Source organism: Physella acuta, unplaced genomic scaffold (assembly GCF_028476545.2).
Source record: "Physella acuta isolate Inbredline_101_S28 unplaced genomic scaffold, ASM2847654v3 ptg000648l, whole genome shotgun sequence".
Classification (NCBI taxonomy): domain Eukaryota; kingdom Metazoa; phylum Mollusca; class Gastropoda; family Physidae; genus Physella; species Physella acuta.
Window position 1 is genome coordinate 418,703 of NW_026732167.1, and position 20,479 is coordinate 439,181.

At 35.5% G+C, this 20,479-nt stretch overlaps 2 protein-coding genes across 2 annotated transcripts; both read left to right on the forward strand.

The window, feature by feature from the left end:
• The first annotated feature begins 954 nt into the window (after nucleotides 1-954).
• LOC131948567 (2-succinylbenzoate--CoA ligase) lies at nucleotides 955-14,880 on the forward strand. Its single transcript, XM_059310159.1, has 12 exons — nucleotides 955-2,149; nucleotides 2,692-2,889; nucleotides 3,815-3,913; nucleotides 4,788-4,924; nucleotides 5,432-5,647; nucleotides 8,056-8,296; nucleotides 10,262-10,330; nucleotides 10,555-10,659; nucleotides 11,687-11,810; nucleotides 12,796-12,895; nucleotides 13,660-13,790; nucleotides 14,250-14,880. Exons 2-12 carry the CDS (start codon nucleotides 2,707-2,709, stop codon nucleotides 14,495-14,497), a joined length of 1,653 nt encoding a protein of 550 aa, XP_059166142.1. The 5' UTR covers nucleotides 955-2,149; nucleotides 2,692-2,706; the 3' UTR covers nucleotides 14,498-14,880.
• Nucleotides 14,881-18,433: 3,553 nt separating this feature from the next.
• LOC131948545 (ficolin-1) lies at nucleotides 18,434-20,259 on the forward strand. Its single transcript, XM_059310108.1, has 2 exons — nucleotides 18,434-18,514; nucleotides 19,530-20,259. Exons 1-2 carry the CDS (start codon nucleotides 18,463-18,465, stop codon nucleotides 20,207-20,209), a joined length of 732 nt encoding a protein of 243 aa, XP_059166091.1. The 5' UTR covers nucleotides 18,434-18,462; the 3' UTR covers nucleotides 20,210-20,259.
• Nucleotides 20,260-20,479: the final 220 nt, after the last annotated feature.

Here is a 20,479-nt window from a genome sequence, read left to right on the forward strand (position 1 = left end):
TGGTCTTTTATATATTAACATATATATATATATATATATATATATATATATATATATATATATATATATATATATATATATATATATATATATATATATATATATATATATATATATATATATATATATATATATTTGTATATATATATATATATATATGTGTGTCTGTGTGTATAATGTATATATATATATATGTATATATATATATATATATATATATATATATATATATATATATATATATATATATATATATATATATATATATATATATATACAAAGCACCTTATCACTGGGAGTAGAGTATTGCCCCGTTTTATTACCACTGTACATTAATCCCCAGCCCAACATGTGCACTAGGAGATTAACCCTGTTGATATACTTTGAAAAAGTAAGGCTAAGTGTTCGGGTTTAAGGGGATATTCTCCGTTTTTTTTTCTATTTTTTAGAATTTAAGATCCAAAGCAATTTGAATACTTTTACAAAGTTTGGCCATGAAAATATGTATTAAATAGCAAAGAAAAAAAAGGTGTTGAAAACAATTTTGGTTGTCATGGAAATACAGCATATACATGATTTGTTTGTGTATGTGTGTGTGTGCGTGCTTGCATTTTCTGTTAAATAAAAAAAATGACACACTTTGTTTGTTTATCGCGTCATCATTACTCACAAGCGCCCCCCCCCCCCCCCTGTATAATTATTTTGTAAGTAGATTTAACGAAATACTACAGTACTTCCAACTATTTTAACAATTCTTTTCTCACTTTAACTCTAAGCTTGTTAGCCAAAGGCCCGTTTAGACATTATTTTTACTTTCTCGTATACGAAGTATAGAGGAAGTCCTGCATATCCTGCAAAAAAAAAAAAAAAAAAAAAGATTTTTCACAAATCTCGACGTTTTACACCTCACTGAGTCGGAAAATCTTAGTTTTGCAATTTTATCTGTGTGTGTGTGTGTTTGTGTATGTATATATGTCTGTGAGCACGATAACTTGAGTATCGTTACAGCTAGGTTGATAAAATTTCATATTGACTTTTCAGAGATTTCCGTTAACCAAAAGTGAAACTTTGTCTACTTTTGGTTTTTCAAAAGCCTATGACTTGAGTACTGTTTCATATAGATAGACGAAATTTCACATATAAGTCAAAGATCTAATTTTCTGCCATCTGTCGAATTTTCAGTAATTTCCGTTAACTGGAAGTAGTACTTAACGCTTTTTGCTATTTCTCAAAAAAAAAAAGAAAATATGAATTTATAAAGTACTAATTGTTTGCTGTTCACTTGGTGCGCAATTAATTTTTCTACAAGATTCTATTATATTTCAAAAAGTTTAAGTAATTAAAAATTGATTAAAAATCATGTCTATATCCCGAGTGCCATCCTACTTAGTGTTATATAATAATATTTGAGAAAAATTAAGGGAGATCACTTCCGCTTTATTTTACTTCCATTTGCACAACTTAAATTTCTTTACTTAGCGCGTAATTGGGCTATCCATGAGACTGGACCATTTTATTTGTAAATATTGTTCGACATAAGAAGTGAAAAAGGAGGGGTTAGTCTTTTACATAGATTGCAAGATGATAGTGTAGTTATTAAAATAAATAGGACTGAGAACTATTACTAATGAATAAAAGCACAATTTTGCTAAAACAAATGTTACTAATATGAAATTTTAATTGATTCTGTCTGTAAAGTTACTTCTAGATAAATAAAAATTGTTTTGACGTGTACAGCTACACAAAACAAAAACAACTTAATTAATTTAATTGTTTCGGACGAAGAGGTTTTTACAAAAACAGCACGAACCGCTTCAAATGCAGATTGTAAAACGATGCGTATCTAATTGATATCTGCCGTTGTATAAAAAAAACAGTAAACTAGCCATAGTTTGACGTGTTTTTAAAGGAAATGTTTATATAAATGGGCTCGACTTTCTAATTGTCACGAGTTAACCGTAACGTGAACTCCTTACACTCGATATTTTGCTAAGCTGGATTTGTTAATGCGCAAATAACATGCAACATAACGTAGAGGGACATGTATAAAATAAACATTAGATGGCAGGCAATGATCGACACTTCAGACGTGTGAAGTCAGTGTTTGATACTTCTGTGACGCTTTTATTTTTGAGTTGTCGTCAGTGATGTAAGTTTACAGCATGTCATATATGAAATGGCAATACCCTTAGTGACAGTAATATTTAAAACGGCAGTGACGTATACTGACGTATGTTACAGATTTTTTTAGACGTCAGTGACGTATATTTAAGACGTATTTTTACAGTCTTTAAGACGTCTTTGAGGTTTGCTTACTCGTAGGCAGAGTTTGAGACGACAGTGACGTTAAGAAGCGGCCATTATTTTTAATGTAAGCGTAACAGCAGGCCATGTGTTAATCGAGAATGCCATTTACAGTAAAGCAGTATTTGTTACACCAATATGTCTACAAGCATTCAATGTTTTTGTATGAAAGCTCTATATGTTTTATAAAAGAGTTGTTTTATATTTTTAAATTTCAGTCGCATCTACTATAAGTCGAATGAAAGAATGTGTTGAGAATAGTAATCTACCATAACATGTATCGCTCCTATCGCAGATTTAGAAGCTAAAGCTATATGATTTGATGGGTTATTATTATTTTATTTTTTATCAATGTTTGTGTCTTGACTGATCGCATCCTATCTACAGCAACAACAACAAAACATGTCAGACGAAGCCCCAAAAGACGTGCTCATGAAACGATATCGGTACCTCGCTGAAAAAGAACCCAACAGAGAGGCGTTTGTCTTTGTAGGCGACGCCCTGGAGAGACTCCCACTGACGAGGTATCAGCTGTGGGATTCGTGCGCGCGCTACGCTTCAAGACTACGACGTTACGGGATAAAGGTAAGAAAGTTATTTTAGGCATCTTTTCGGAGCAAACCCCCTTCCCCCTCCCACACAGACACGAAGCACTTCCAGCGCCCCAAGTGCCCTGACTCCCCGGAAATTTTAGTTCCCCATAGTTTAAAGTCTCCCTACTACATTAATAAAGTATTAGTTGTAATAGTAGGCCTATAAGTATAGGGCTACGTACTATATACTGATCTAGAAAATCTAGACCTTTTTATAAGGCCTATTGTATTAAGTAGCCTATAATAGGCTAAATAGATTTATCTTTATTTTTATTGCTTATTAAATATGATATTACATAGGCTTTATTGGCCTATATTTACTAAACAAGGCCAATATACTAAATACTATTATTAGATTGTTGAACTGCTATCCCGAAGGTCTCGAGTTCAGATCCCAGTCTCAATTCCGTTTGACGTCCCTGAGTTTACCCAGCTCTGATGGGTACCTGACTCACGTTAGGGAAAGGTAAAGCCAGCTGGGTATAGTGCTGACCACACTTTATATGCTAGGGTCACTAAAACAAGTGAACTCTTCTTTACCTATACCATGGACCGTAAGGTTCGAAAGAGTACTTTACTTTTACTTTACTAAATTCGATATTTTAAATAGGCTTATAGACTAGACTCTAGTCACTAGAGTGTTATAAAGTATAAACAGGGTGGAATTTATAAAAATACCATGTATGCCTATGGTCTAGTTTTAGTATAGACTACACTTATAATTAAAGCATTATTGTTTGTAAAATTGTAGTTAATTGGCATACACCGCTGTGAAGTTGAATAGCTTATTATTATAAGTATTAGAAAGTAATAGACCTACTATACGCATTTAATTTGCAGTATTTATGGAAATTTTGAAAGTATAAAACAAATCAAATCTAATGCCCTCGTTCCAAATTTCTGATCTTTCTCTGTAGAATGGCGATGTTGTGTGTTCCATGATAAAAACATCAAGGACAAAACTGGTCACAAGTTTTGGTATCATCGCAGCTGGTGGCGTTGTTGTCAACGGTGTGGTAAGTATCGGTGTGAATTGACACATAATGTATGGAAGTGGCTAGTAGGTAACCTTTAAATTAGGAAGGTGGTGAATAGTTAACCCGATAAAAGTAAGAGGATGGTAGGCCTTAGTAGTCAGTGTTTCTTTCAGGCATACCTTCTGGGTGCTTCCCCCCCCCCCCCCCCCCCGGAAGTACGTCTACCCCTCCACCGAACAAAATAGAATGTGGATTGACAATATAAGCTTGTACATGTCTTTAGTGTCGCCACCCCTCCCCCCTCCCCGAAATTTTTTGTCCGCCACACCCCCCTCCCCATACGAAAGAAACACTGTTTAACAGTGGCGTAGCGAGGTCGGCTGTCACCCGGTGCGGCACTTAATGGGGTCACCCCCAGAGGCGTAGCGACCCTTCCCGGTGACAAACTTTCAATTTTCGATTTGCACCTCCCCCCTCAAACTTTCGATTTGCACCCCCCCCCCCACCCTCCTCAAACTTCGATTTGCACCTCTTAAAACACTATTTAACACTCGAATTAATCACTTAAGTGGAATTATCATTTTTCTCTATATATTTTGTATTTTTTTGCTTTGGTATCACCCCCCTAAATGGTGTCACCCGGTGCGGTCCGCCCCTACCCCCTCCTAGCTACGCCTCTGCTGTTTAACACGTAATATAGGGAAGTGTTTAGTAAGCAACCTGTTTAAGTAGGTAGGTGGTTTGTAAGTCGTCTGTAAAGCAAAATGATGCCTGCATCGACTTTGTCAGGATAGTCTCTAGATCTAAAGTTTTCTTTAGTCTAAGTCTATGTTGTCTCGTTGTTCTATACTTAGTGCCATGATCAATTATTTAATGATATTGGCATTTAAAAAAAAAATGTGTTCTATTTCAGACTATTCTCGCGGACGGTCAAGATATTTTTAGAATCCTCAACACAGCTAAATGTCAGACTATTCTGACGTCTTGGAACAGGCCGGAGTTTATTTTCCTTCAGCAGTTTTTAAAGATGGACAAAACTCTGCCTGCAGGGTACGTACGTCAACTCACAAAGTTGTCCAAAAAATCATTGTTGATGGGATCATAGCTGAATTATCAGCCTGGAAAACAGCAGAGTTGAAATATAATTGTTGAAAACACCGTAGTTTAAACCGCTTCATAATTTTAACATCTTAGTTGGTTTTACATTTTGTCGTTTTTGTTTTAAATTCTGCAAAGACAAGGACTATTGCATAAGGAGCAAGCTTTAAATTACAGCTTGATTAATTTTTAAATAATTTCAACTGTAACTCTTCTTTGCTGTTAATATTTTTTGGTACTCCGGAATAATTTTTTTCTCCTCATTATCTTTAGTAACTACACAGCAAAAAGACTCATATACACACCTCCTCTGGTTTATTTAAAACTCACATATCGTAGGCCTATATATAAATATAATTTTTTGTTTTAAAAAATATAATTATATTTCTACAGCAGTTATTTTTTGTATCTTTAAAAGAACGAATCCATTGTTTATCTTTACACAACGTGCTGTTACAGCATAGAAACCATCATCCCAGTGCAGTGCGAGAAGGCGCCATGTCTGAAACAGCTGATCGTGTACCAGCTGACCAGCCACGAAGACCACACGTCTTTCCTGTCCAGTCTAGCAGACGAAGACTTCTACGAGGCTGACGTCACGGCTGATGACGAGGCTTACATTTTCTTGACGTCTGGTAGTACCAGTTACTCGAAGATGGTGCCACGAACACACAGGTGCGCAGACACAGCTGGTCTAGCTCTGTGGCGTAGCTAGGGGAGGGCGCTCCGGGCACCGCCCCTTAAGTAGTAAAGTTCCCTTTCAAACCGGACGGTCTATAAGGTTTCTCTGACCTCGGCATATGAAGAGATAGTGTCGTCAGCACTATGCTCAGCCGCCTCTACTTTCCCTAGCGTGAGTTGGGTACCCATCAGAGTTGGGTGGACTCAGGGACGGTCTACTGAGTTGAACCCGGATTCGAACTCGATACTTACAGGTTAGCAGTCCGCCCCTTAGGGAGCTACAAAAGATCTATAAATATGAATTTAAAACTCATTTTCAATCTAAAGTATTGAATTATGCACAAAGTAACAAAAATAAACAACTACAAGGCTATAAACACTTATTTAACTGTTTTCTATATCAAATTTGTGGCACCGAAATAGAAAATCTTATGGGATAGTAAATGGTAAGAATCGCCACAAACTATTCCAACTGGAGGGGGGGGGGGGCGCTTTTTTACAGACATAAATAATTATGAATAGAAATAGGAGTGAGGGGGGCGCAAAATTTTTAGTCCGCCCTGAGCGCCAGAATAGTTTGCTACGCCTCTGGTGTACCTGTAGATTTTAAAAATTATTTTAACTGTTTGTATAGCAATATAATTATCATTAAAAATGTTTTTAAAAAACAACGTTTTCTGATTGAACTAAAAAGTAGAAAATAAATGCTATACATCACAATAATGCAAGCGATCACTCTACTATAAGCGATGAAAAACGTGGGGCGCCGAAGTAAAAGTTTTTTATCGGTCATTGTTAATATAAGATGTAAAAGTTATATTACTATTGATTAGATAATACTATTGACTTTTATTAGGGAGCTTGTAGAGAGTCAACAGTATTAGAAACTGTAAGAAAATCACGGCGCCCCACGTTTTTGATCGCTTATAGTAGAGTGATCGCTTGCATTATTGTGATGTATAGCATTTATTTTCTACTTTTTAGTTCAATCAGAAGACGTGGGTTTTTAAAAACTTTTTTTAATGATAATTATTTTCTACTTTTTAGTCTTTGTCTGTTTGTTTGCATTCAAATCTTGCTATTGATTTTATCTTCTCGCATTCACTTTTTTGTGTAAACGAAGACAACTCGTAAAAAAACACGAGCCTTTTCCAATCGACGTTTCTTCTGTCAGATTTGCATAGGTTTGTACACAAACACCGCGTGACCACTGCTCAGGCAATCGCGTGCTCGCTCCTTCAGTAAGCCACAAGAGGGAAAGTACCGAACCTTGTTTTCATCAAATTACAATTACTAGGTTATGTCCCTTTTTTGTACAAATATATAGGGGTCTAAAATGATCAATAAAATTTTTCCATGGATCAATTTAGTAATAATAATAACTGAAAATTGTATTGTCATCGGAAACAAAGCTTCCCTGAAAATTTCAGCGCGCTAGCTAACTGGGAAGTGCCCGAAATTTCGATCGCAAGATTTGATTGGAAAAACAGACGCGAAAGCAAGTTAAAGAAAACGTAAGAAAAAGGATAACCGTAGACTGTCACAGTCCGAAATGTTCGGGTTGGATAGCTAAAAGGTGTTAGTACCGCATTAAGAAATAAAAGATTTAATGAGCAAATGTCAATTTTATCAAAAACATGTGATCTTGTTTCCTTGTTTAAATCATTTCATCTAGACAAATTTCAAACATCTATGGCATTGTAAACGAGTGATGAATGAAACAGGAAGAGAAGTCATTTGGCCTTATGAATTGTTAACCTTTAGCGTATGACTACAAGAAAATACAACTTTAAAACAATGTTTTCCCTAAAAAAGACAAATATAATATCATATTTCACTTTTAGTGAATGTGTGAAGAAATATTTTACAATAAAACAAGCTTCATCGTATATTTGTTCTTTTTAATATATTTTATTCATTTAACCTAACAACAACAACCCCATAAAAGAATAAACTTTATAATTTTAAGGTCCATGTAGGCCTACATAATACAAGCGTTAAAGCCATTCTTTGCTAAACTCAAACATTGCTAAATTCATCCATTGCTAAACTCATTCATTGCTAAACTCATCCATTGCTAAACTCATCCATTGCTAAACTCATCCATTGCTAAACTCATTCATTGCTAAATTCATCCATTGCTAAACTCAAACATTGCTAAATTCATCCATTGCTAAACACATTCTTTGCTAAACTCACCCATTGCTAAACTGATCCTTTGCCAAACTCATCCTTTACTAAACTTATCCTTTGCTAAACTCATACTTTGTTAAACCCATCCTTTGCTAAACTCATCCATTGCTAAACTCATCCTTTGCTAAACTCATCCATTGCTAAACTCGTCCTTTGTAAAACTCATCCATTGCTAAACTTTTTCCTTGCTAAACTCGTGTATTTGACAGGGAATGTTTAGCACTTGTAGATTCCATCCCACGAGACGACGCCATAGTTCTCAACAACCGAGAAATGGAGTGGATCGGTGGTTTTCCAAGTTTTTACCTCGCCGTTGGCTCCACCACCATCGTACAAGAATACAAAGATACTGCCGTCAAACTGAACGTTGTTGATGTGTGGAACTTTGCCTGCAAGGAGGGAGCGACGGCTGCCGTTCTGGTTCCCGCAGAAGTTGTGGTCGTTAAACAGGTGGAATAAGTTCGGCCTGGCGTTACACAGTGTTGAATTATAACCAGTGTTTCTTCAAGACTTTTTACTTTCTCGTATATAAGAAGTGTAGAGAAAGTCTTGTAATCGTGCAAAAACAAAATCGAGATTTTTACACCTCACTGATACGGAAAAACATAATTTTGCAATCTTGTCCGTCTGTCTGTGTGCCTGTGTGTCTGTCTGTCTGTGTGTCCGTGTGTAAACACGATAACTTGAGTGCCGTTACAGCTAGGTTCATGGAATTTCATATATAAGTATTTTATCAAAATCGTAGATCCGTATCAACTTTCGAGCGATTTCCGATAACCGGAAGTGGTACTTTTCCTACTTTGAATTTTTCAAAAGCCTATAACTTGAGTACTATTTCAGATAGATAAATGAAATTTCCCATGTAAGTAAGAGATCTAATTTTCTATCTTCTGTTAAATTTTGAGTAATTTCCGTTGACCGGAAGTAGTAATTTACGCTACTTCCGATTTCTCAAAAAACTAATGTAAATTTTTAAAGTACTAATAATATTGCGCACTAGTATGCATTTTTTTATTTGGCGTTCACTTGGTGTGCAATTCTTTTGTCTACGAGATTTTATTCTATTTTTAAAACTTTAAGTATTTAAAATGGATTAAAAATCATGTATATAGCCCGAGTTCCCATCCCCTGTTATTTTATATAAGAATATTCGAGAAAGTTTTGGGGAGATCACTCCCGGTTTATTTCTCCGGTGGTGCACTTGATATTTTCGTGGGGGGGGGGGGGGGGGCGGACACTAGTAAAAGTAAATGTTTACTACATAAATTCCATCATGTTCGGGGGGAAGGGGCGGTAGACTTTCTTCTGAGAGGTGGGGGGGGGCTCCACCGAAGAGATGCCTGGAAGAAACTCTGATTATAACATTTAAAACGAAGTTGTAAGAAGGCATACGTTTTAAATGACACCAAAAGAATTATTGGCAAAAAAAAATAATTTTCAATTAAACAACATGGGTCATATTTTTTTTTTTAAGTATATTAAAACATTTGATACTCTCAAACATTTTGATATAGATATCATACGCGAATAAATATAAATAGTCAACTTATATTTTGTACCTGACAGTCACACTAAGGGAGTTGAAGTAGAGTTCATCTGTCGCTTCAACTTATTCTTATGGAAGGACAGTGTGGTCAGTTCTATGACCAGACGCCATTATTTCTCTTACTTGAGTTAGGTATCAATCAGAGCTGGGCGGACTCAGTGATATTTTACAGACCCATGTCTGGGAAACAAACCCTTGTCTTTCATATTAGCGTTCGTGCCCTCTACCACCCGACCACGCCGTTCCTAGAACCAAAGAACATGGGCTTAAAAAATAAATAAAAATAAAAGTGTTAGAATAATTATGTCGTCCATTAAACACTTCACACTCGTATGGGGGAGGGGGTAAGGTTTAGAAAAATATGACGATTTACTTTTGCATTTTATAAATTCTTGTTAAAAACTAAATTTCAGTCAAGAGTCTGATTTTTTAAAAAAAATATTTTTTTTTAAGAAATTGTAATAAAAAAAACTTGATCAGAATATTCAATGTTGACCCCAGCTCAGTAAATATTTTAGAAACAAATTGCCCCTTTAAAAAATTGCAATTTTTGAGGGGACTGGTCGGCTCAGTTATGATGTTATTTTAGGGTTTGGTGGGGTATTGCTGTTTGTGACGATATACGAGGATGGGGGGGGGGGGGGGTGGAGGGAGAGTGAAAATAGTTTTTAAAAGCGTGTTCTTGTTTTATGATTGACCCCAAAATGCAATTGTAAAAAAATCCGCAACTTTGTTGAAATTCTTTTGTTTACTTGTTACATAATGAATGAAGTTTGTTACCAAGTAGAAGAAAAATTTATAGAAGAAATTGTCAACAGTTGAAGTATGTCTATATCTATGCATATTTTGAACTTTTTTTTCTAAATCAGGCTTTCTACAATGGCACACTAACAAGCCGTATAAAAAGAGTTTTATGTGGCGCCCAACCTTTGAAAAAGGTAAACACATAAACAACTAATAATTGCATAAATGACATTTCGATAATATTGTTTATATATAAATAGCCTACATATAATTATATATATATATATATATTTATTACATATCGACATTAATGATGTATAAATGTATAGATTTATACGTATATATATATATAGAGAGAGAGATTTATACGTATATCTATAGAGAGAGAGAGATGAGAGAATTGATTTTTGCTTCACAGAGTGTGTTTAGTGTGGTCGATGTAATCTGTGATGAAATAATGATTGTCTACGGATCGACGGATGCTGGTTTTGTGAGCACTGGATTTGTTACACGTGATAATAAGGTAATAATTTAAACCTTTTCTTCTTGGTTGAGTATTTTAAGTTACTCTATTTGTGTACATGTATGGCTAAAAAGTTGGCTTCACGGAGACGGTCAGCTAAAATGGAATGTCTTTTGAAAACTGATACTTCTATGATGGGAAGAGGAAGTCAGTTTGTGATAGTTTGTAACCAACATTACAGTTAATATATGAGTATGGGGATGTCTGTGTAGGACGTCAAGCTATTTTTAGAAACGTTTCTGGTTTTCGCATTTGCTTAAAAAAAAGAATTTTCTTTGCGCCCATATAAAGAAATATAATATAATGAATATATAATTGAAAAGTATAACTTCTTTGTTTATTAGTTCATAGAACAGATTTTTGGTGAGCAAGGTTTAGATTATGTAATTTAATTAATTGTATTACAATCATGACAAAAGTGTCAAAAATAAATGCAAAAAAAAAACAAATGTAATAAATTATTTTCAAATGGAACGCAAAACTCAGGTTATTCCATTAAACAAAACTTTAATGCGAGATCATCCAGTTTATTAGTCTACAGCTGGGTCTAAACAGCACAAAAGCTGATTGAAGGTATGGGGTGGTTTGCGATCTAACGCCATAAGGCATTGGGCAATTACAAGCAAGAGCAAAAGTCTGACAAGTGGAGCCATATGGTACTCAAATAAAAAAAAAAATAACCCCTCACAATCAGCATTGAAAAAAACCCATCCATTTTGAAGCCACAATCTTATGGCCACTATCCAAATAACTGATAGAATTACCACCTTTCCTTTCAGTAGCTTCTGCAGCCAAAGTTAGAATCAAACGTATTGCTTAGTATTACTTTGAACTATATCAGCAAGGTCCAGAGAGGTATCATAATGCATCTAACTTTATGAAAACATAACTCGTATGTTATTACAACCATTTTCTGACACTGGTACTAATTTAAACATCAATAGAATGCTATATTATTTAAAAAGATATATATTTACTAAATACTATAGTAAATAACGCTGTATTCTTCTGATATACTGATCATCAGGACACAGTCAAAGATTGCTATGCTGGTGACAAACTAATGAGTGATATCCAAATGAAAATTGTTGACGAGAAGACTAAATTGACAATTACCAGCCCAAACAAAGTGGGAAAACTGTTTCTCAAAGGTTAGGATACAATGTACATCTTTGGAAGTTGTGTAAAAGTATCTGATTATTGATTGACCTGCAATTACGAAGTTTTAAAAAATAGCATCAAGAACGTTTTAATAACAAACTTTTATGTAATAATGCACTAAAAAGGAAAAAATAAATAATTTTCTTTAAATATATAATAATACATTACTATTCAAATAACTGTAAATACTATATTATTTATTGGATACATTTACTAATATTTAGGAAGATACCCACGCTTTTCTTTACAGTTATTTAAATGGTAGAGTATTATTGTATGTTTCAAAGAAATTCATTTCTTTTCTCCTTTTTAGTACATTATTAAATTAAAGCTTATTATAAAAACGTTTTTTATTCAATTTTTTTCATTACTTTAATATTTGTAATACAATAAAGATGCTTGACTAAAAACTATTGTGCACCAAATGAACAGGATATGGCGCGTATAAGCCTGCCTACTAATTTCAGAAAGTTTTAATTAATTCATAAAAGTACTAATTAGGCATCTAATTAAGCCGAATTTGATGTCAGAGTGCACTGTCTTCAAGTATGAACACCCATGCCAACTTTGAAACGAATCCGTCAGTTAGAAGTGCCAGAAATTCCGTTTGCTCGTTCCGATCTCTGACGACAGACAGACTGTCGACATAGACTGTCAACAGACAGAGTAAGCAAGTTATATATAGTATTGTAATCATGATCTTTTCCTGTTCATGCTCAATGCACACGCAGAAGATGAAATAGAGTTCATCTGTTTCAAGGGGATAGTGTGTTTAGCGCTATGCCAAGCTACTTTTAGTTTCACTCAAATGAGCTAGGTACCTATTGGATCTGAGTAGACTCAAAGAGCCTGGACTTTCTGGTTAGCAATCGTAAGCTCTACGGTTCTAACTCTCCGTCAGGAAAAAAAAATGGAGAATAAATTCTGTTAGTTTATAAAAAAAAATTAAAACTTCAAAACTTTTGTATCTCTCAGGAGGAAATGTTCTGCGTCACTACATGAATGTTGATTATACCACCAGCGGGGTTTTTACAGAAGATGGGTGGTTCGACTCTAGTGATGTGGGGTACATTGAGTAAGTTAAACATAAGATGGATGGTTTGACTTGAGTGATGTGTACATTGAGTAAGTTAAACATAAGATGGATGGTTTGACTTGAGTGATGTGGGGTACATTGAGTAAGTTAAACACAAGATGGATGGTTTGACTTGAGTGATGTGTACATTGAGTAAGTTAAACATAAGATGGATGGTTTAACTCGAGTGATGTGGGGTACATTGAGTAAGTTAAACATAAGATGGATGGTTTGACTCTAGTGATGTGGGGTACATTGAGTAAGTTAAACATAAGATGGGTGGTTTGACTCGAGTGATGTGGGGTACATTGAGTAAGTTAAACATAAGATGGATGGTTTAACTCTAGTGATGTGGGGTACATTGAGTAAGTTAAACATAAGATGGGTGGTTTGACTCGAGTGATGTGGGGTACATTGAGTAAGTTAAACATAAGATGGGTGGTTTGACGTGAATGATGTGGGTTACATTGAGTAAGTTAAATTCAGCTGGTGTTTAAAGAATGTAGAAGGTATTTCTTATAACGAGTATAAAAACTAGTTTCTTGTAAACGGACAAACAATCAGCTAAGAAGTATACATAAATGAATCATTTATATTAACTTTACAGACATGAAATTATATACTATTTACTATAAAAATATTACTTAATACATTTCTATTGACTTTACATATATTCAATCGTATTCATATAGGCCCAAACATAATATACAATAAGGAACCATTTATCTGACGAATGTAAATAAAATAGTTCTTGTATTTGACAGTGACATTGGAGGAATTCACGTCATAGGCCGGACCTCCGACATCATCATCAGCGGTCCAGGTGTTTTGTACCCCCAGTGGTTGGAGGAGAGAATACAGCAGTGTCCTGGTGTCGCTTCTGTGGTAGTTGTTGGTATGTGTTGCAACTTGAAACTTCTGATTTAAGCTAGTTTATAAAGTATCAGTATGAGATCGCAGCAACACGCGCGACGGGTACGCTATATATATGTACATATATAATTATATATATATATATATATATATATATATATATATATATATATATATATATATATATATATATATATATATATATATATATATATATATATCCATACTGTGTTGCACATTGATCTGCTTCACTCAGACTTACCTGCGGTCTTCTTTCATGTCTCCCAAAGCCCAGTCTTTAAGTTGTTGTCCTTTAGGGAAGGATTTTGGTTTAATACCAATATATATATATATATATATATATATATATATATATATATATATATATATATATATATATATATATATATATATATATATATATATATATATATATATATATATATATATATATATATATATATATACGTCACACTTGCAGGGATTCCCCACCCGGTCAAGTTCCAGGAAATATGTGTCTGTGTTATCAAGGAAAAAAACTCAAACCTGACCGCCGGTGACCTGGAAGAGTTTTGTAACAAAATCTTCACCAAAATTGCCGGCAATGATGACGGACTGCCTAAAAAATTCTTTTTCCTGGACACATTTCCGCAAACCTCCACAGGCAAACATTCTAGAAAAGCTTTAGAGAAGTTGGCCTCAGAATACTTCCAGAATCTCAGTCAATAAACGTAAAAAAAAACAATTTTTAAAATGAGGTTTTGCTGGATTTTTTTTTTTTTACCAAAGTTGAATTGTAAAAGTAAAGCTCGCTTTTTTAACCTAACTTCCATGGGACAAGTGAAACAGAGTTCACCTATTTCTGTGACCTCGGCATACGATGGCATACGATGGGATATTGCAGTCAGCTCAACACCTAGCTGCTATGAGTGCTGGATGGACTCGAGCCGTTCTGCTGAATTGAACCCGGATTCGAACGCGAAACTTTGGGAATAGATGTCTAGCGTTGTGCCGCTAAGCCACGCAATCTCTTTTAGGTTGAATTGCACTAATTTAAAATGTAATTTTGTTAATTAAACAAAATTTGTAATCACATCACGCAAATAACATTAAAATCAGATTTTGTAAATCTTCTTCTTGTTCTTCGTTCCTAATTGTAATGTTTAAAAAATAACAATATGGCAGTTGTTTTATTTCAGAGATTTCTCTCCTAGTTGTTCGCTGTCCACGGCTGTTTGAACTCAGGACTTTTTGGTTTAGCAGCCATGAACTTTATCGAATCGACCACATTTACCCCATTTTGATAACAGCATCTAAATAAATAAATACAAGTTTACGCACGCATCAACATACTAGTTTGGACATCTCAACGATAAGTGTTATTAAAATTTAATTAATTTCGCTTATAACCAAAGTTTATTCAAATTATAAACAGTCGCGTACCGCACACCGCGCAGTAATTCATCTGTGCCCCACAAACATAAAGCCTTGTATATTTTAAACCTAGGTATGAAAACACTGTGCTTTCAAGATTGAATATTGACTGTAACTCTGGTTACAAGATTTCTGTACCAGTATTTTTTTTTTGATAGTCCATGTACTGCATATTGCCTCAGATGTAGGCCTACTTAAAATGGTCGAGACCAATACTTTCACTAAAAGTTGTCGTGCTATTAGCAAATGCATTGCAGCTTTATAACACCAAGTTTAGAGAGTCGACATCATCAGCCACACGGAACTAACGGGCCCTAGACACAGGACCACATGTCTCAGCCACACGGAACTAACGGGCCCTAGACACAGGACCACATGTCTCAGCCACACGGAACTAACGGGCCCTAGACACAGGACCACATGTCTCAGCCACACGGAACTAACGGGCCCTAGACACAGGACCACATGTCTCAGCCACACGGAACTAACGGGCCCTAGACACAGGACCACATGTCTCAGCCACACGGAACTAACGGGCCCTAGACACAGGACCACATGTCTCAGCCACACGGAACTAACGGGCCCTAGACACAGGACCACATGTCTCAGCCACACGGAACTAACGGGCCCTAGACACAGGACCACATGTCTCAGCCACACGGAACTAACGGGCCCTAGACACAGGACCACATGTCTCAGCCACACGGAACTAACGGGCCCTAGACACAGGACCACATGTCTCAGCCACACGGAACTAACGGGCCCTAGACACAGGACCACATGTCTCAGCCACACGGAACTAACGGGCCCTAGACACAGGACCACATGTCTCAGCCACACGGCACTAAAGGGCCCTAGACACAGGACCACATTTCCCAGCCACACGAGTATCCCAGCCACACGACCCACCCAGAATAAACACCTATGACTAATAATAATAATATTATAATCCTTTTATATGAATCCTTTAATATGAATAATCCTTTTGTTACAAACAACATTGTTGGGCATGTCTGTTTAATCCAATGATGCGGAATCCGTTCAGCAAGATCCAACCCATATCAAGCTTTAGTACACTTGTCACATCTAAAAAGTTATTGGCGTCTCTTCCTCGGGTGTCACCCGGTGCTTACCCGCATGCCTTCGTTGGCGTGTCGGGTTTCAGTAAACTTAAATTCCTTGTATAATTTTAATATATATACGGGGCATGATAAAAATCTCAGTGTTAATCAGTGTTGCGGGTTAGTAATATTATAAATTTTTTGTTTGCTACCATCATGCTCACGAATCAGGCTCCCTTATCCAAGAGATTAGCAATAAGCTGATAAAATATCATGGCGAGATTCAGGGTGAGGCTGTAGAGAAACAGGGGCGTAGACACTTTTCAGTTAAATTTGTGTTTAATGAGCAGTTTCAAACATTGCATTAACATTATATATATATATATATATATATATATATATATATATATATATATATATATATATATATATATATATATATATATATATATATATATATCAGCTATGTGCTGATAGTGTTTTTTTTTCTTCTTTAAACCAATAAACTTATATATACACATCAATCTAAATCTTAATCAAAACCTTTGATCCAGAACCGGATATCTATCTGAAACCAGAACCGATAAATTATCTGGTATCACTTTAATCCGGGACCGCATATTACACTAAAACTAGCCGGAACCTTAAATTTCACCGGAAAATGTCAATTTAACCTAAATTGGAACTTTAAAACTGAAATGGCAATATAATTGAAAACAAAATTTAAACGGAACAGAAACTGGAACTTAATTAACCTGGAAAAAAAAAACGTGTACGAGAACCGCTGTTTTAACGGGAACTTGAGCATTAACAGAACCGGAAATTGAAACATAACTTTAACCGACACGCATAGCTGAACCTAAAACTAAATCTCTGAACAAAAACCGAAAATTTATCAGGAACCAAAATTTAACCGGAATACGTAATTTTACTCGAAACGGATAAGGAATTTTTATAAGAAACTGGAAATTTTTACTGAAACAGGAACTTAAACCGCGAAAAAAAACCTAACACTTCAACTGAAAGTGAAAATTTTAGCGGTAACAAAGATTAGTATATTTATTTATTTAGTAAAATAATTTTATATACTATATATTTGGACCGTTGAAGGGGAAATTCAACGGGCGTTAGGCTGACAGTATTTCTTTTCATTTTTCCAAACTAAATTGAAATATTTAAAACTGGTGCCGAAAATGTATCTGGAACAAAAATTAAAATGGAAACGTTAATTTATGTGGAAACGAAACTTTATTGGGTACCGGAAAGTATATCGGAGGTTAAGCGAAAACAAAAATTTAACGCTGAATTGAGACTTTAATTGAAACTGGAACCTAAAACTTTAACTGCATTTATAACTTAATTAAAAAGTCACCTATACATTAACCTAAATAAAAACTCAAACCTGTAATCAGAAGTTGAGAATTTTAACGGGACCAAATCTAACAGGAAACAAACAATTCAACCGGAAACGGAATTTTACCAGGAAATGAAATAAAACCGTAAAATTTAAACTGTTTCTTGAAATTTAACCTGATCCGGATATTTAAGGGTGTACGGAAATTTCGACAGAAACAAAACTTGTTAACCCGAAAAACAATTCGAGCCAAATCGGTACTTCACCTGGAACTTTTCAAAACAACCGGATCCCGAAAATTAACCACAAATTTAACATTACTTGGGGTCACGATAGGATGATCTTGATGGCGGAGTCACAATACAGTCACTTAGGGATTAGTTATAAAACAACAAACAAATGGTAGCTGCAGTGAGGTTAATGTAATTAGTAATAAAACAGATAGTATTAGTTACCTCACAAGTTAAAGACAGTTACAAGTACTATGGACGTTTCGACCCAAGGTCTTCGTCAGCACACAACAGTGTGATTACAGATTAGACAAATAAAGACAAACAGTAACACATTTTTTGACTTAGCTCGACAGTGAAAACACGTATATAGGGATTTGTTATACAGTGGGGCGATGCAGAGGGCGCGTTAAATTTTAAAGATAGGTAGTGCGGATTTACTATTTAACATTTTACATATAAGTATTTCTTATAATATGTTGTTTATTGCTTGATGGCCGAATGACTTCGCCCCTGATTAAAAAAATAAAAAAATAAAAATAGGCCTTGTGTATAAATACAAAGAGTCGACCTAGTCAACAAGCGCTCTCTCTGTTTGGCTGAGGAAACTTTCAAATGCTCCTGCAACTTTGTGTCCTGGGGTGCCTTGTCTCTGCTATCTGTTCAGGTGAGTACCACGCAAGAATTAGATAAGTATTTTGTCTGACTAGTTGATGCGACTACATGTCAAGCAACGTGTGCTGTGACTTGTAATAATCTTTGTTAACTGAGAGTTAACTTGAAATGGAAATGTAACCGAAATCGGAAACACATTAGGGAAACATATGCGCTTGTTCTTTTGCGTGTGCGTTTAAAGACCTAGAGATCCTTATGCCAGAGGAAGTAGAGTTTCTATGTTTCTTGCCCAGCCGCATTTATTTTCCTTAACATGAGTTAGCTACCCATCAGAGCTGGATGGACTTGAGAACGTTCTAGATACTTGGACTAGGATTCGAACTCGAGACTTTCAATTTAATTACATATATAAATATGGCACAGGAAATATTTTGTCTAGGAGTATTTTATTTTAACATGTCTTGAGTTCTTGTGTATGGAGATACGTTAGTGATTGTGCATAAGAATAGGTATAGGGCTGGTAAGTAGGTCACCAACCAGTATAACGGCTCAATAAAACCTCCATGAGCCATATAATTGGTTGGTGACCTACTTACCAGCTCTATAAGCATAGGCATGGACAGAAGCAGAAGTAGGTATATGTAGAAGTATGTGAAATAATTTGCAGATGTATGTTATACACATATAAATGGCCTCGTAGCCAGATAGACGATTGGATGTTGCGTCTTGAAAAAACAAGACACAAGACTTAAGCAGCAAGTTGAGAAGGGCCAGATTTGACCCAATTTATTGGCTTCCTCTCTAGACATCAGAGGTCAAATCTGTACCAAAATCCTGTGACCAATTTGTTATTCATTCTAGTGGTCACATGATCAATACCTTTTCTTGTTACCCCCACGCGATTTAAAAAAAAATAGACAATATCAGAGATTGCATGTTATTCTTATATGTTTAACTTTTATAATGTACGTAAACATACGTAATAAAACAGTGTTTACACTGTAAACAGAAGACTTGCTTATCAGTTTTGCCAATTATTATGTAAAGCAATTTTTTTCATTTTTTAGAGAACAGCAACAATGACTATTACAACAGCACCATATCACGCCGTGAAATTGTTGATCACCAACTTGACCTCAACACTTGCAAGAATGTTGCCGGCTTCTCCGCCAGTGTCGTGGCTATCCTGTCTACTGGAGTTGAAGTGATGTGTGACACAGAAGACGGCGGGGGCTGGACGGTGATACAGAGAAGGACAACTGGAAATCTAGATTTTTATAGAGGTTGGGAGGAATACAAGTATGGGTTTGGAGATGTGGGTGTCGGGGAGTTTTGGCTGGGCAACGAGATTATTCACCGTATGACGATGCTAAGACGATACGAGCTGATGGTTTTATTCACATATAACGGCAACAATTACTACGCGAGATACAGAAGTTTTCGCGTGTTTGGAGAGGCGGAACGTTACAAGTTGAAGATCAGCGGCTATTCTGGGGGGAACGCTGGAGATGGTCTAACCGTGAAACACCACGACATGGCATTTTCCACTTTTGACAGGGACAATGACAGGTCAACCGGAAACTGCGCAAAGTCATTTGAAGGTGCTTGGTGGTACAACGCCTGTCACGAAGTGAATCTCAACGGCAGATGGGGAAGTACTGAGAAGTTCAAGGCTGTTACGTGGAACAAAATAACTGGGGATTCATCTTCGGTTACCAGCACTGAGATGAAAATAAGACCAATTTAACGAAATAATTTAGTCTCTTTTTGTCTGAAAGAAATAAAATAGTCTAAAGCTACTTTTGTAATTTGTTTTAAATCTTACAGTTGTCTAACAAATTTTTGTTTATTTTTAAACTTATAAACGACATAAATACTAAATTATTTCATCACATTATATTGACAACAGACATAAAGCAATACCGGTAATTCAAGAAGTAATAAATATAAGAAACCCTCACAAAGTGCTAGAGCAACATTTTCTAATACAAAACTTCAGCTTTTGCAATATATTATA

What these genes read in the sequence shown, in the direction of transcription:
- LOC131948545 (XM_059310108.1), top strand. Translation starts at nt 18,463, where the DNA reads ATGCTCCTGCAACTTTGTGTCCTGGGGTGCCTTGTCTCTGCTATCTGT. An exon ending in TGTCTCTGCTATCTGTTCAG is followed by an intron (nt 18,515 to 19,529) that starts GTGAGTACCACG and finishes TTCATTTTTTAG; the next exon opens with AGAACAGCAACAATGACTAT.
- LOC131948567 (XM_059310159.1), top strand. Translation starts at nt 2,707, where the DNA reads ATGTCAGACGAAGCCCCAAAAGACGTGCTCATGAAACGATATCGGTAC. An exon ending in TTGTTACACGTGATAATAAG is followed by an intron (nt 10,660 to 11,686) that starts GTAATAATTTAA and finishes ACTGATCATCAG; the next exon opens with GACACAGTCAAAGATTGCTA. An exon ending in AGTGATGTGGGGTACATTGA is followed by an intron (nt 12,896 to 13,659) that starts GTAAGTTAAACA and finishes TGTATTTGACAG; the next exon opens with TGACATTGGAGGAATTCACG.